A 14,246-nucleotide genomic window follows, 5' to 3' on the forward strand; every position below is an offset into this window, starting at 1 on the left:
ATTCCCTCCGCGCATCAGTGCGGTTTTAGGAATCGTTGGGAGGCCGGTTTAAGGGACTAGTTGGTCGGCTTGCCACAGAGAAGCGGCGAACTATTCTGGAAATGATCGCGACGGCTCCAATTTTCGGCTTTGTCCTTGCGCACGTCTTTTGTCTCGCTCTATTTCTCCAAGTTCCGATAGTGAGGGGGAGGTTCCCAGTCAGGACCACACCGGTCCCCCTTAAGATCTATTTCAAAAGCGGGGGGCGTGGTTCACGGTGCCACGCGGCGATGAGGCTTTGGGAAAAACTCCCCCTCAGCTCCTCCATGATGATGGGCGAAGCCCATGGCGGCCTGCCCTTCGCGTCTACCTTCACACCGTTCCCGAGCCTTCAACTCTTATTGATGTAACTGTTTCCCCGACGGTGCGTGAGGATGTCCGCTGCGTTTGCCATGACAGCGCACAGTCCAGCCAAGTTCTTTTCCTTTCCCCATCGTTTCCTTCCAGTAGGGGTCCGTTTCAAGATCGAGCTAAGCGCATCGATGGTTTCTCGTGACTAACGCCAGGGTGCTTCCCCTAATGGCGTCGTGCGCAGGCGCAGTACGCCGAGGTCCTTGCGACGGGTTCTTGCTTGCGGTGGCGGGGGTGCGTCATGCTTTGGTCTCTTCTATGGCCACTTGGCCTCTGCCCCGTTGAGCGGCAGTCTTATTCATACCTTGTTCGTCGCGCGACAGTCTCCTGGTCTTCTCTTCTCTTCCCGTTGTTCATGCCCCAAGGGTGTGGACGTAACTCATATTGGTTGTCACGCGACGAACTTCTGCTTCGCGTGCGCGGTTCGCAAAAACGACAGATAAGTCAGAGTCAGTGGCCCCCGAAGGGGTCCTACGCGATTGGAGAGGCGTCCCGCCCCGCTGATGTGTATTCGAGTGAATCGGGTAGCATTTGCGGGACGATCGCGTGTGCGCGGCCGTGTCGCTTACATTCGGCCGCGACTGCACGATCGCCCGCATATTCAGCCCCCATGTTATCTCGAGGGCTCGTCCATGTTTGCGGTCCGCATTTTGGTCTCGTTTGCTTCCCGATCGCGGCTGCGCGGCAGTGTCGCTTACACTCGGCCGCGACTGCGCGATCGTTAGCATAGCTAGCTCCGTGCTGCTTCGAGGGCACGTTCGCGTGCATCATGCGCGCGTTCCGGTATCATTCGCGGGACGATCGCGTCTGCGCGGCCATGTGGCGTGCAATTCGGCCGCGACAGCGCGATCGCCCACAGGGTCCGTACCCATGACGTCCAAGGACGTGGTGGCGAGGAGGGGCGTCGGCCGCTTGGATCGCGGCGCGGTGCGAGTTACCCCAGAGTTGCGTGTCCCGCGTACGGCTTTCCAGTGTATGCCATGTCGCTGATGGCGTCATCCGAGCTAATTTCTTGTTAAATTTCGGCCTGGAGGCGGCGGCTTGGCCACTGCACGCAAGCGTACAGTACCGGACGACATCCCCTGCCCATTCATAAGGCGTTGGCTCGTCTCGTGACTTGCGGCGTCTCACGTCCGAGTCCTGGCGCGTATCTCCATTGCTCTTCGTGGGCGTGTGCTGTGTTCTCTACTGCCTGTCTGCAGACCCAGTGTTCCATCTCACCTTGCGTATTATTCCGACGTCAACCGTCTCGTTCGGGCGTTTGGTAAGGTATCTTCAGCCTTCTGGCTTTTGCGAATATAGTCCGCGTTCGTCCGCCTCATTTTCACGGCTGCTCAGGGTCCAATTCTTTCTTGAATGTCGACTCTGCCGAGGGGCACGCGTCCTTCACTTCTCTGAATTACTTCGAACGCGATGCGTCAGAGAGCGGTTGAGGGCCCCCCCTTAAGGTTGAACGTCCGCGTTCAACTCGGTTGTCAGGTCCCTACCTGTGTGTGCGCGTAGTCGGCTCGCGTAACGCGAGACGAGTTCTTCGGGGATATGTGTCCTTGCTGTCCACGTGGGATCCTCGTAGTCTGCCCACTTCACCTTGAACTCCGCGGTCCCGTTTTCCATTAGGCGATGATCGAGAAGCTGGTCCACCGCGTACTGTGTCCCCGTAGTGACCTTGTCAGCAAGGTCACCCGGTGCGGTTGTGCTTGCCCGTGGTGCGTCCACTGGTGGTGGCGCGTACACAAACCTATCAGCGGACACGCGTTTTGTGACCCCATCACGATCAATCTTGATGGTACGTTGGTCATTCGCGAGGACGCGGTAAGGTCCCACGGCTGGTGACGCGAGCTTATTTGATGTCTTCGCTCCGTCCGTAGGGTCTAGGTATACATAATTTCCAGGCTTGGCTCGCGTGTTTACGCGTCTCACGCGTTTGTCCAAATCGCGTTTGTAGCGAGCCTGTGTTCGTCGCAGGCTGCTTTATGCCTTCTGAATTGTCTCGTCCAGTCTCTTAAGGAACTCCGCGCGATGCGTTTTTCTATCCGGAAGGGGCGCGTTCCCCTCCGTTCTTCGGAGCGAAAATTTTGGGGGAGGTCGACTGAGTACAAGCTCGAATGGGGTCGTACGCGTAGACCCGTGTACGTGGGAGTTGTATGCGTAAGTTAATGGCCCGACGTACACATCCCAATCGTCTTGGTGTTCGTTGACGTAGTGACGCAACATAGACGTGATAGTACGGTTGTAGCGCTCCGCTTGGCCGTTGGTCTGGGGATGGTACGCGGACGTATACAAGTTCGTAATCCCTAGGATCCGGCACGCGCTGTGGAAGAACTTCGCGTTAAATTGAGGTCCATTATCGGACAACAGCGAACGCGGAATGCCGTACTTGAAAACCCACGCGTGACAAAACGCGGTCGCCACTGTGTACGCGGTCACTGTCCTCTCCTCAACGCGATGACTTGAGTTAACTTTGTGAACCGGTCCGTTATTACCAGAAGGTATTGTTTTCCTCGCTTGGTCTTCGGAAGCGGTCCAAGAATGTCTATCGCGAGGCTCTCTAATGGACACGTAGCGGGGAACAATCTCAGCCGGTTGAGATGTTTTCGGAGTTTGACGCAATTCTTCCCGCATGTCCGGCATCCGCGTACTGTCGCTGCCACGTCCGCGGCCAAATGTGACCAGTAATACCAGCGTCGGAGCGCGTGATACATGCGGTTCTGCCCCGGATGTCCCGCGATAGCGGGGTCATGGCAGAGGCGCAACAGACGCGCGCGTAGTGACTGAGGGACCACCACTTGAATGATTTCAGGATCGTAGGGGTGCTTGCGCTTCAAAACCCCATGGTGGTCCTCAAAGAACGCGGAGTGGCGACTTTTTGATTGTCTGGCCAGTACGGTTTGGCAGAAATTGTCGTTGCGTTGCTCCTCGGCTATCTCCTCCAGGGTGAGAGGGTCCGGCAGGTCGTCCTGTGGAGGAGCGACCTGCGAGCCTGACGCGTCAATTCCTGGTTCTTGAGCCCGTTCAATATCCACCGCGTCGAATTCTTCTATCTCAGCCCATAGGTCGTCGCGTTCTTGTAAAGCCGGGCCTTCTTCGTCGCCCACCGGCCCGTCGCGTGAACGCGTTTTTCTCCTTCTCCCCGCCTTGTTTCGCGTTGTGACGAACACGTGGTCACTGTTGTGGTCGCATTTCGCGGTACAAGTATTGTCGCGTAATTCATCTGACACATCGCGTACGGTAGTGCCGTCGAAGGTGGGAATGTCTTCATCCACCTCGACGGCCTTCCGAGGATCGTCGGCGGTCCTTGGGGAAATGAGACGCGACAGCGCCTCGGGTACCTGATGAACGCGTCCAGGTCTGTATTGGATGGTGAGGTCATACTCCGCTAACCGTAGTCGCCAACGCGTCAGTCGGCCGGAGCTTTCTGTGAGGGACATCAGCCATTGTAACGCGTCATGGTCTGTCCTCACGGTAAATTTGGTTCCATCAATGTAGGGCCGTAGTGTGCGGACGGCCCACACTACGGCGAAACATTCGCGTTCAGTCGCACTGTAGTTCCGCTCACTATCGTTGAGGGAATATGACCAATAGCCGAGGGGACGCCAATCGTTCGTCCAGTCGTGCTCTTGTAAAAGCGTGCACCCCAGTTGATACGCGCTCGCGTCAGTATCAATCATATACGGCCGTCCGTATCTTGGGAGCGCGAGAATTGGGGGCGCAATCATCCGCGCCTTGAGCTCTTCGAACGCGTGAACCTGAGCCGAGGTCGGATTATCGTAGTCCGGATCCGCGTCCTTCCGCGTCATATCGGTGAGGGGGAGTGCGAGTTTCGCGAACCCCTGCAAAAAGCGGCGGTAGACATTACATGCCCCGAGAAATGACCTGTCTTGTGTCAACGTTCGGGGAAATGTAAATGTCTTGAACGCGTCCGCTGCGGTTTCTGTCACGCTTAACTTCCCTGGAGATATCACATGCCCCAGGTAGTGTACGCGTGGCTGAAAGAAGCTGCATTTCTTCAACTTGAGAGAAATGCCGGCGCTTCTCAAAAGTCCCACAACCGCGTCCAAATGTTTCGCGTGCTCCGCGTGCGTACGCCAAAAGACGATAACGTCGTCTAGATACACTAGGCAAATCTGTCATCGTACGCGTGATAGAATTATGTCCAGCGCGCGTTGAAAAGTGGCTGGAGCTCCGCGTAACCCGAATGGCACCCGCAAATGTCGGAACGTTCCCATATGGGTGGTGAAGGTAGTTTTGTCGCGGTCTTCCGGCGCGACCGGAATCTGCCAATATACTGAGTTACAGTCCAGCGTAGTGAACACAGCCGCGTCCCCCAATGAATCAATGAAGTCGTCCATACGCGGAAGCGGATACCAATCCGCCAGCGTTTTCGCGTTCAAGCGACGGTAGTCCACACAGAAGCGTAAAATACCGTCCTTCTTTGGGACAACGACGACCGGGGGCGCCCACTCCGTATTGGCAGGCTCTATAACTCCCGCGTTTAACATTTTCTTCACTTCTTTCGCGACCATTTCAGGCATCGCGGGCCCTTTGCGGTAGGGGATGGCGCGTATCGGCTTCGTGCCGGGCTCAAGTGGGATGCGGTGTTCCGTCGCTTGGATCATTCCGAGCGACCCGCTCCACAAACGTGAGTGTTCGCGTAGCATCTCAAGCACCCGTACGCGTAATTTCTCGTCCTTCACATGTGATAGATCAATCTCCTTTTCCCAATCTTCCGCGTTCGACTTGGGATCCTTATATTGTACGCGTCCGGTATCTTCCGCGAGATTTTGGTACCCTGCGTGCTCCTCGTCCGCGTTCTTGTTCGCGTTCTTATTCGCGGTGGAGTTAGGCCATCCTGCTCCTAATTTTCCTTCTTGGCCGTCCAAGTTGGAAATGTGCAACGCGTGCGCGATCTCCTCGGCCATCCGACGCTCCGGTGTCAGGATGGCAAGAGGGTTCCGTTTCGCGTATCCGACGACTGTATGTTTCGGCAGTCGTCGTACCTGACGCGAAAAATTCGCGACCATAACCTCGAAGACCTGGTTTGGTAGCACTTCCACGACTCTGTGGGTCAGCCGCACCCCGTGGCGGTGCTGCAGCGACGGCTGGGCTCCAAAATACCAGGCCCCTCCCCGCTGTCGTAACGCGTACGCGAACTAGGACATAGCGGGGACATTTACCCAGAGTGCGATCCGAATCGGGTGCTGGGTTTCTTCGCGTACTTCTGCGCGGTTTGTCTTGCGTCCATGTCGCCTTGTAGGGGGAGACGGCTCCCCCTTCGCGTTCACGATGGCCACGGCGCCCCCATGCCGGAGCTCGATCCTCTGGGCTTCTATGTCGATGCTCCGGACATGCGCGTCAATGAACGCGGTGCCCAGAAGCACGGGAACATCCAGTTGGTCCGCGACGACGAACGGGACTCGGAACATCGTGTTCCGAATCCGGACCACCAAACGGACCACCGCACTCAGCCTCAACGGGTTGCTGTTTTCTCCGGCCAGCCTTGGCAATGGCGCGTCACGCAACGCCTGTCGGGTCCAGTCGGGAGGAAGGTCGGCCTTCCTCACCAGATTGTAACCAGAAGACATATCGACGGCGATAGTGTACGGCTTGAACGCGTTCTTCTCAGTAGCTATCGAGCCCAATATATTGTAGATCTTGGACGTCATCAGACAGAAGACGCCCTCGGCGATCTTAGGCGGGGCCGTTCGCTCCAGGTCATTTCGCTTGGGGTGTCGGCGTCGCGTCTTGCCCCTTCTTCGCGTTCTTCTCCCTTGGCCGTCGGAGTCCGGGGCCTCGCGTTTGTCTATCGGCCCTTGACTCCCTGGGCCCAAGGAGGGGCCCACGCGCTTTTCACGCGTTACTTCTTCACGCGGCGCGTTCTCGACGCGCACGTCGCGTTCTTCTTCTTGCACCGGGCTCTCGCTGGCCCTGGTACCTTCACGGCGGATCCGTGGCATCCGACCTCCCGCGGTCGGGAAATATTCGCGTTCGTGGGGTGGTACCGGGCTTACGGAAGTGGCGGTAATTTCGCGTTTGTTAAATACTTGTTTTTGAACCGGACCGACTGGGGTCTCGGTGACTTCGTGTTGCGGCGAGGGGATTATTATCGGTAAATATTCACGTCGCCCTTGATAGGGGTACGTCTGTATTTCTGATTTTCTAAAATTTCCTATGCAGAGACCATGCAAGCCCATGCTCACAATTGGAGCGGTTATCATAACTTTTCCATGGGGATTTGCTTAGGCCTGGTCCTATGCAATACCAAACATGTTCCATGGAACCGTCCATGCACCAGGCTATGTCTGCATGGGGCAATGGTGGCCAAACCAATTCAGATATGTTCAATGCGAGCTCATGCAGGCATTGGTGTGCATGGGTGTTCATGGGCTCCGCATGGCGGATTCAATCCAAGTTTTAGTTTTGCCAAACATGTTCCATAGAACCGTCCATGCAACAGTCTATGTCTGCATGGGGTCATGATGGCCAAACCAATTCAGATATGTTCAATGCGAGCTCATGCAGGCATTGGTGTGCATGGGTGTTCATGGGCTACGTTCACACAAATGTGGAGTTTACATAAACTGGAAGCAACCATGTGGCTCAAGGGTCAGGACACTCCATTTAGAGTCTTATCTATATTCGCTGTCCGCGTTGCGGGGATAGAGAAACAACATTCATTTTGAACGCTCTTTTCGTCAGCCCTTGGTTCGCGTTAAAGCTGGTGCACACTTGTGCTTATCGAGTATGATTTGGTGATGCGCGATTATCTGAACAAGACAGAATGAGTGAGGCTATTTTGCTTTCGACTCTGTTGCATATGTGGTATTGCTTGAGAACAGGCCAGCTCGTCACAGCAGGCAGAAGTCGAAGCAGTCTTTCTCATGTAACATGTCCATATACAAATGACTAGAAGAGGGATGACCATGGACAGAATGAAAAGCAATCAATGATTTCTTAATGTGATGAGTTGCCGGAATAATCAAGAATAGTTCCAAGAAGAATAGAAAACTTGAATGTGTCATAAAATGATGAAGCTGATGGGAGCTATCTCAAACTAGCAAGATCTGACAAATAGCCGGAGATCTTGCAAAACGTCGTCGGTTTATGAGAAGTTTTCGAAACAAGACATCTGGTGTTTTCGTGCAACAGCGAGAATACAACAAGTCACACTCACCAAAACTCTTTGATATAGTTCATCAATAACAGAAATCCTCGCACCTTTGAAGCGCCATCACAACCCTATTTTTTCCACGGCGTTGAAAATATTTTGGTCTTATAGGCTGGTGGTGGAACATCTGAGACGCAAAGTTCTGTTTGGCCTCCCCTGAAGCCCCTTTGCATCCAACCACTGAAAAAGCACGGCATGATATGAGGATGTTTGCGACATGACAATCGCAAAGGACTGATACACGTCAAGTTGGCAACCTTTTCGGTTGCGCCGCTCCTCAGCAAATCAATTTGATCCAGCATGGGGCTGTCTGGGATGCTAAATTTACGCGAGAAAAAGTTCAGGGAGAGAGCAATGTTGTCCCAAAAGGGCCAAAAACCATTCGGCTCTCGCTTGTCGACGATATATGGATGTTGTATACAGAAAAACATTCAGCCAGCACGAATGCTTGCCTGCAGGAATTTACGACGGTGCTCTGTCTAATAGTTTTTGAGCCTAATGTGTACGTAATCTTGGCTCACGGCCAAGGCGCAGCGTTTGCGCAGATGCTCCGAGAACATAGTTGATCTTATCTGCCGATAGGACGTCATGCCTCTTTAATACCGTGAGCGGATGATTCAAAGTAAGGTTGCATACCAACATTGAAGCATTTGGCGATGAGAAACTCTTGTTGAGCAAGCATTCGGTAGGTCGACGATGGCTTGTCAGATACCAGAAAGTCCACTACCCATCGCGTTAACAACAGGACATGTTCGAAAATCAAGAAAGAGACCGCTGGATACCGCTCACCAACGTTACCGATAAAATCCGGGAGAGCCAGTTGAAGTACTGGCGTCGTAATAGTAAAGAGAGCAGCCGTGGTCACGATAGATGCAGTGGACAAAAATTTCAGTACGGGCAACCATCCTCCTATGTCCGCTGCATCATCAGCATCCGGTCGCTGGTGTACGGCGAGCATTTTGTATGTGTCCGTGCGGCATTCCGCCATATTGTTAAGAGAGTTAATCAGTGCTGCAAGCGGAAACGCGAGGCCAAACATCACTAGAAAACCATGTTGAATTACAACTTCTCCATAGTCTTCAACCGTCGACCGATACGGAGGCATTCTTAACTCTTCTACGAGATCTTGCGTGTCTGCATCGTCAATCGTAGCACCTGCCGCGAGCAGTTGTATGCGCTGGGTCGTGTCCATTTCTTCAACTAGCTCGCGATGCTCTCTCCTTTTCAGCCACTGAGTGACGCCCAGTTTGATAAATGGCATCCCTACTTCCATGAACTGCTGCACCGTCGCCTTTGTGATGAGCAATGAAGTGAGCAGCGTCCCAAGCTCAACCATGCAGTCCGGAGCTCCAGATGCATCCAAAAGGCAAGGGTCTGATGGCGTGAATGGCTTGACAAACGCGATATAAAACAATGCAATGTAGTCTGTCGCAGTGGTCAGCAAGGTCTGTTCAACTTTCAAAATCGGATTGGATGTGCTTGCAAAGACGCATCAAACTTACTGGACACAAACTGAAAGGCAAATCGCTTGGTAATGATGCTGTTCTCAGACGCCTGAGTCGTACGATGATTCTCCCACTTTGACAGCTTGAGCGTAGCGCGCTTCCAAAGAGGGTCTGCAACTGAAATGATCACCGCCTGTGCCATACCTGGGGCAAACTTGGCAAACGCATGCGAGCCGAAAAGGCCGGTAATGGATTTTTTGAAGAAGAGGTTCAGAAACGAGCACGCGCCCACACATGATGCGAAAAACAGGGTGACCAACGAGCTGATGTAAACGCGTCCCTGGACGTCGCGCTTACTGGCATACGGAAAGACCGGCAACGACGAAAAGGTCAAGCCCGTAATCGGGGCGTCCAGCACAAAGTCTGGGTCATTCCCGCCGCCAATCCGAATGACGTCCTCGCCACTCGGCTCGAACGCGGCATGCGCGCCCGTCACTCGCAGCAGCTGCCCGCGGATCCTCGATCGCAGCCCCGGCTCTCTGGCGCGTTCGAAATCGTCCGCAGCCGCCCTTTCCGGACCAAGATCCTCCAGGTTGACAAACCCGCCGCGGCAATAAAAACCTTGCCTATCATCGCCTTCGAAATCGGCGCGAATGTCGTTTTCGTTGTCCTCGTAGAACTTGTCCAACCCCCACTTGACGTTGAGCACGGCGTTCCTGCGCTTCCAATAGTCGAGCCAATAGGTCCCCCAGAAGCACAAGCCGAGTGCAATCACACGTTTTAGTTTTAGTTTTGGCCGTGTACTGCCCGAAGAACGTCTCAACGTTCGAATCTTCATGAGATTTGGCAGCGGGACACTGCCAAAAATTAAAATTGTGTAAATCTACAAATTATGTATTAATCTAAACATTATTTAAAATTCAACAAATTATTTATTTATTATCAGTATTCATGCAGAATTGAACTCGCGACCAAAAGAAAGGGTAGCAGGGGAGTGGTACCGAAGCACACTACCCCTGCTGAAACCCCTTCTCCATCGCCCCGCCTTTGCGTGCGCACGACTACCGACCTTTCTGGCGGTGCCAGAAGTAAATTTCCAATCAATTTATATCCGACGATTTCGTGCTACAGTATCGGCCCCCCCCTTGATTAGTGAAAATAAAGACAGATTATAATGTTAAAGAAATAAATGAACTTTTCTGTATCGGCCCACCGCCCACCCTTGCAATTCAATAAAATTCCTCCCGTGCGCAATTTTACACGTGGCTGCAGTCGAGGCATTGCCCGCCCCAGCATTTAATATCCGACGCTCCTCTGCCAACAGGGGGCGCTGCAACTCCTGCAGCCCAGCCTCCCCCCTCTTCGTAACCTCCTGTTCCGCTTTCCACCACTTCCGGACGTCAGCTCGCGCTGCAGAAGCGTCTCCACCCGCACGGCGACAGCTGCACCCACGACTCCGTCGTCCGCGCAGACGTGCCACACACCCGTGGTGCGCCTGCCCCACACGCGGGCCGCTGCCGTCGCGCCGGCAAAGTTGATCGCGGAGAAGAGGCTGGCTCGTGCACAAAGTGCAGGGGGAGCTGATAGGACAGCCGATCTGCACCGCCAGATTGCGCGCTCATCCCTCACGTGGTCATCAAGACGCACGCCGAGTTGGTGGCGCGCAACGCCGTCGACCTCTTGTCTCCGCCGACCCTTCCGCCCTCCATGAGCCCTTCGTACAGCTGCCTCTTGTCCAGCTCGCCCTCCATCCCGTCCCTGCTCTTCGCCGACACGTTCGCCCTCCGCAAGTACCTCCCGATCCAGCGCACGCTCGTACAGCTCCAGGGCGCGGACCTCGTCCATTTCCACTCCTTCCGTGCCGTGGTGTAGCAGCAGACCAAGATTGTCCAATGCATGCACGTAGTCCCTCCTGTCAATCGCAAGCTCGTACAGCTCTGAGGCCCGAACCCCGTTCTTCACGACCCCCCCGAGCCGTCCTGCAGTAAGAGGCCGAGATGCACCATCTCCCATTCGTACAGCGTTAACCGCGTTCGTCTCGACTCCCTCAGTGCCCTTGTGAAGGAAGAGACCGAGATTGACCATCGAAGCGACATCATTACCCTTCTCGATCGCACGCTCAAACTTGTCTATGCCGTGTTTCCCTCGAATCCCTCCACATCATATGCCAGCAGCGTGCCGAAATTGAATATAGAATGGACATGATCTTGTTCCTCAATCGCCCTCCTCTATAGTTTGACAGCCCGCGCTCCGTCCTTCCCAACTCCGTCGTTCCCATCCCTCATTACGTTGCCAAGCTTGTATATCGCGTCGACACACAGGTGTACTTCGATCGCACGTTCGTACAACTACACGGGGCAAGCCGCGTTCCTATCGACCCGCTCTGCGCTCTTCTACAACAGCAAGCCGAGAGCGACCATCGCGGTGACGTCATTCTTGTCGATCGCGTTTTCGTACAACTATGCAGCACGGACTGCATTCATGTCGACCCCGTCTGCCCCCTTCTCCAGTGGTGTGCCGAGGCTCACCATCGCGGCGATATGACCGTGATCCCCAATCGCACGTAGGTCCTCAGTTCGATCCCTCTCTCCATCTACTTTTTGATACGTACTTATCTCTCTGCTTAACCGCAGTGTTGGAACACCTCCCGTCGACTTCCCCAATGAAATTGAACTCAAGAACCTCCTGAAGTTGGCTTGACCATTTTCTTCCGACTGCTGTGAAGTTTGATAAGAAGATCTTCTCTGTAGCTCGTGCCACGTTTGATCATCTTAACGTAGTATTTCATTCGTTCACGGAACTGAACGTTTTCATCGTGCTTCTTCTTTGGTCAACGTAGTCAAGTTCTATGGCTGTACGACGATGAGCTGCCAGAAAAGGGTCGAATCGATCATTCTTGGGAGTACCTTGACACTTGTGTGTGCTGAGTAGCTGTGGCAATGGAAGGCGTGTCGGCATTAGGGAACATCGGAGCGTCGAGCATGGTGATATATGAGCAGTGGCGGGCTCGGGTGTGGGAAAGGAAAGAGGTGTCCGACCCCGACTACCTGCCAACCGAAAACGTCAACCTCTTTTTCGATATATGTTACAAACAATTGCGACATGCTGGATTTTTTTGAAATCATCCGCCTGCACTGTTGCACAATCGTGCCTGTAGCAGCTAGCATTCCCACGCACAGAGAGCGACCTTCAACAATGCTTTGAGGTTCGGTGGCGATTTTTTTTACGATTCGCGATGTGGGCAAGCTGGGCACCATGCTCATCTGCTTCGTCCAGGTCATGCTGTGCGGCTTCGACGTCGTCTAAGGTATGAGAAGACACCGTCACTGCCCCCGTCTGCTGGTCGTGCTTAGAGTGAGGCGCGGCGCAATTTACGTTGAACATGCCAGCGCAAGAAATGCTTGGTTGTTCGGGGGAGGCACAGACAGACGGATCACTGGGAATTCATTGTTGTGTACTATTCGAACTTTTTTTGGTATGGCACTAGTATTTACGTTCTATTACAAGCCTCCAGGTTTGAGTACTACCCCTCGCCGTCGATCCTTATCGGATCAAACTGGGAAGACGTGAGCTCGATAACGCCCACCAAGCCATCGCACACATCTCCGATCCACTCGCAGACATATTTCTTGAATGCTGAAGGTCTGAGAACGACTCGGTCGCAGTCCTTGCCCTCCTTTATCGAATACGGGCAGACGTACGAAAAGGTTATCTCCCTCGTATCGTTTGCATGCTCAAAAGTCTCCCCGCTGGCATCAGAGATCAGAGTCTTCTCCAGCTCTTCTGGAGCAACCCTCTCAACTATTTCGCGCAACGTTTCGTGAATACCCAGCGTTGCTTTTGGTAACAAATGTGAAAGCACCTCAGTGAACATGGCGTGCGAAACTCCACCTTTGCTCAGAACCTTCAGCAACGCAGAGTGTATATTGCTCTCCTCTGCACCATCGTCGGATAATTTTGTCGCAATGCCCAGCGCTGTCCTCGCCAGTGCCACCTGCATTACGCAGCGCGTCGCGATCTAGGCATCGAGGCGGGCGAGTGTCAAAATTGATGCTACGCCAGCCCTGAGGCGCTCTTTTCCCAATCGTAGTCCAGCCCACTCCTTGTAAATATCCCGAGCGGTGTCAAAAACGAACAAGATGTCAACGCCACTCTCTCCAATATTATCGCTCTCTGAATGCCCAGGCGGCACTACTGTACGCCAGTGGTCTAGGCTACCAGAGGTAATACAGAAAATACATGCTCGCATAATTTTGTCGATCCCGCCGCTGTCGTCATCTGCAAACGCAATTCCCATCATTTTCACGTCTTCGCCAGCAGCATTGTTCAGAGCATGAATGATGTAGTCGACTGAGGCACTCTTCAGCTTGTTTTGAACCGGAATACAACTGACGTCCCACACCTTGGCCACCCTGGTCCAAACCGTTCGCTTGAGGCTGGACATATATGATGACGCCTTGTCAGCCACCTCTGCAGAGAGCTTAGATGCCCCTTGGATGCCATTGAAGATGCATGCGCCCGAAATCTCCTCCTTGGATGCTGCTCTCAGAGCACTGGTAAGCGATCCGCTTTCGAGAGCCATCTTGTATGCAGTGCGAGCCAGAATGGTAGGAGACAATTGCGGCGGTAGAAGTGCGCCGTTTGTAATGCCTAGCTTCGCCACATCGAGTGGTGGTACCGCCGCTCGAGTGCCGCCTCCCAGCGGTCCGATCCCATCGCCTTCAGCGATCTTCAGAGGCGAGGGAACCCACCGATAGTCTGCAATTCCTGGCGACTGCTCCATCGGAGTAAGATTGCGCATGCAACGACGCGCGATGTCATCAGAGGCATATTTCATCACCACGACAAGGTCGCGTTGAAGCGGGGTGATCGTGTCAAGGAATGCCTCGTCCTTTTGACGCTTCTTCTTGGTCGCAATGACTGCGCGCTCGGCAGCGGCGGCAGCCTGGCGTCCTCCACGAGACGAACCTGCAACCAGGACCTCCAACGCAGCCTTGGCATGCGAGAGCTCCATCACCTGCGCATTCAGCCGAGCAACCTCGATCATTAACGAATTGATCTTCTCACCTTGTAGCTTTTTCACTTCTTGCATTGTCTGCATATAAATGTGTTGCTCATCAGCGCTCGCTCTCTCACGGTTGAGCAGTGATGCGATCTGCCGCTGCAGTACAGCTGCGTCGGCACCCGCGGCCGTGTCGCCAGTCGACGCTCCGGCGACAACAGCGGGGGGCGAAGAACTTCGGTCC

The 14,246-nt window shown here is 54.0% G+C and overlaps 3 protein-coding genes across 3 annotated transcripts; 1 reads left to right on the top strand and 2 right to left on the bottom strand.

Annotated features, from left to right (window-relative positions):
* Positions 1–12,189: 12,189 nt before the first annotated feature.
* CHC_T00001591001 (hypothetical protein) lies at positions 12,190–12,384 on the bottom strand. The gene has a single exon (XM_005712441.1). The coding sequence runs from the start codon at positions 12,382–12,384 to the stop codon at positions 12,190–12,192; it is 195 nt and encodes a 64-aa protein (XP_005712498.1).
* A 139-nt stretch (positions 12,385–12,523) lies between these two features.
* CHC_T00001592001 (hypothetical protein) lies at positions 12,524–12,874 on the bottom strand. The gene has a single exon (XM_005712442.1). The coding sequence runs from the start codon at positions 12,872–12,874 to the stop codon at positions 12,524–12,526; it is 351 nt and encodes a 116-aa protein (XP_005712499.1).
* A 265-nt stretch (positions 12,875–13,139) lies between these two features.
* Positions 13,140–13,337, top strand: CHC_T00001593001 (hypothetical protein). Its single transcript, XM_005712443.1, has one exon. It carries the CDS (start codon positions 13,140–13,142, stop codon positions 13,335–13,337), a length of 198 nt encoding a protein of 65 aa, XP_005712500.1.
* Positions 13,338–14,246: the final 909 nt, after the last annotated feature.

This window comes from Chondrus crispus, genomic scaffold, assembly GCF_000350225.1.
Source record: "Chondrus crispus Stackhouse genomic scaffold, scaffold_104, whole genome shotgun sequence".
NCBI classification, from domain to species: Eukaryota; Rhodophyta; class Florideophyceae; order Gigartinales; family Gigartinaceae; genus Chondrus; species Chondrus crispus.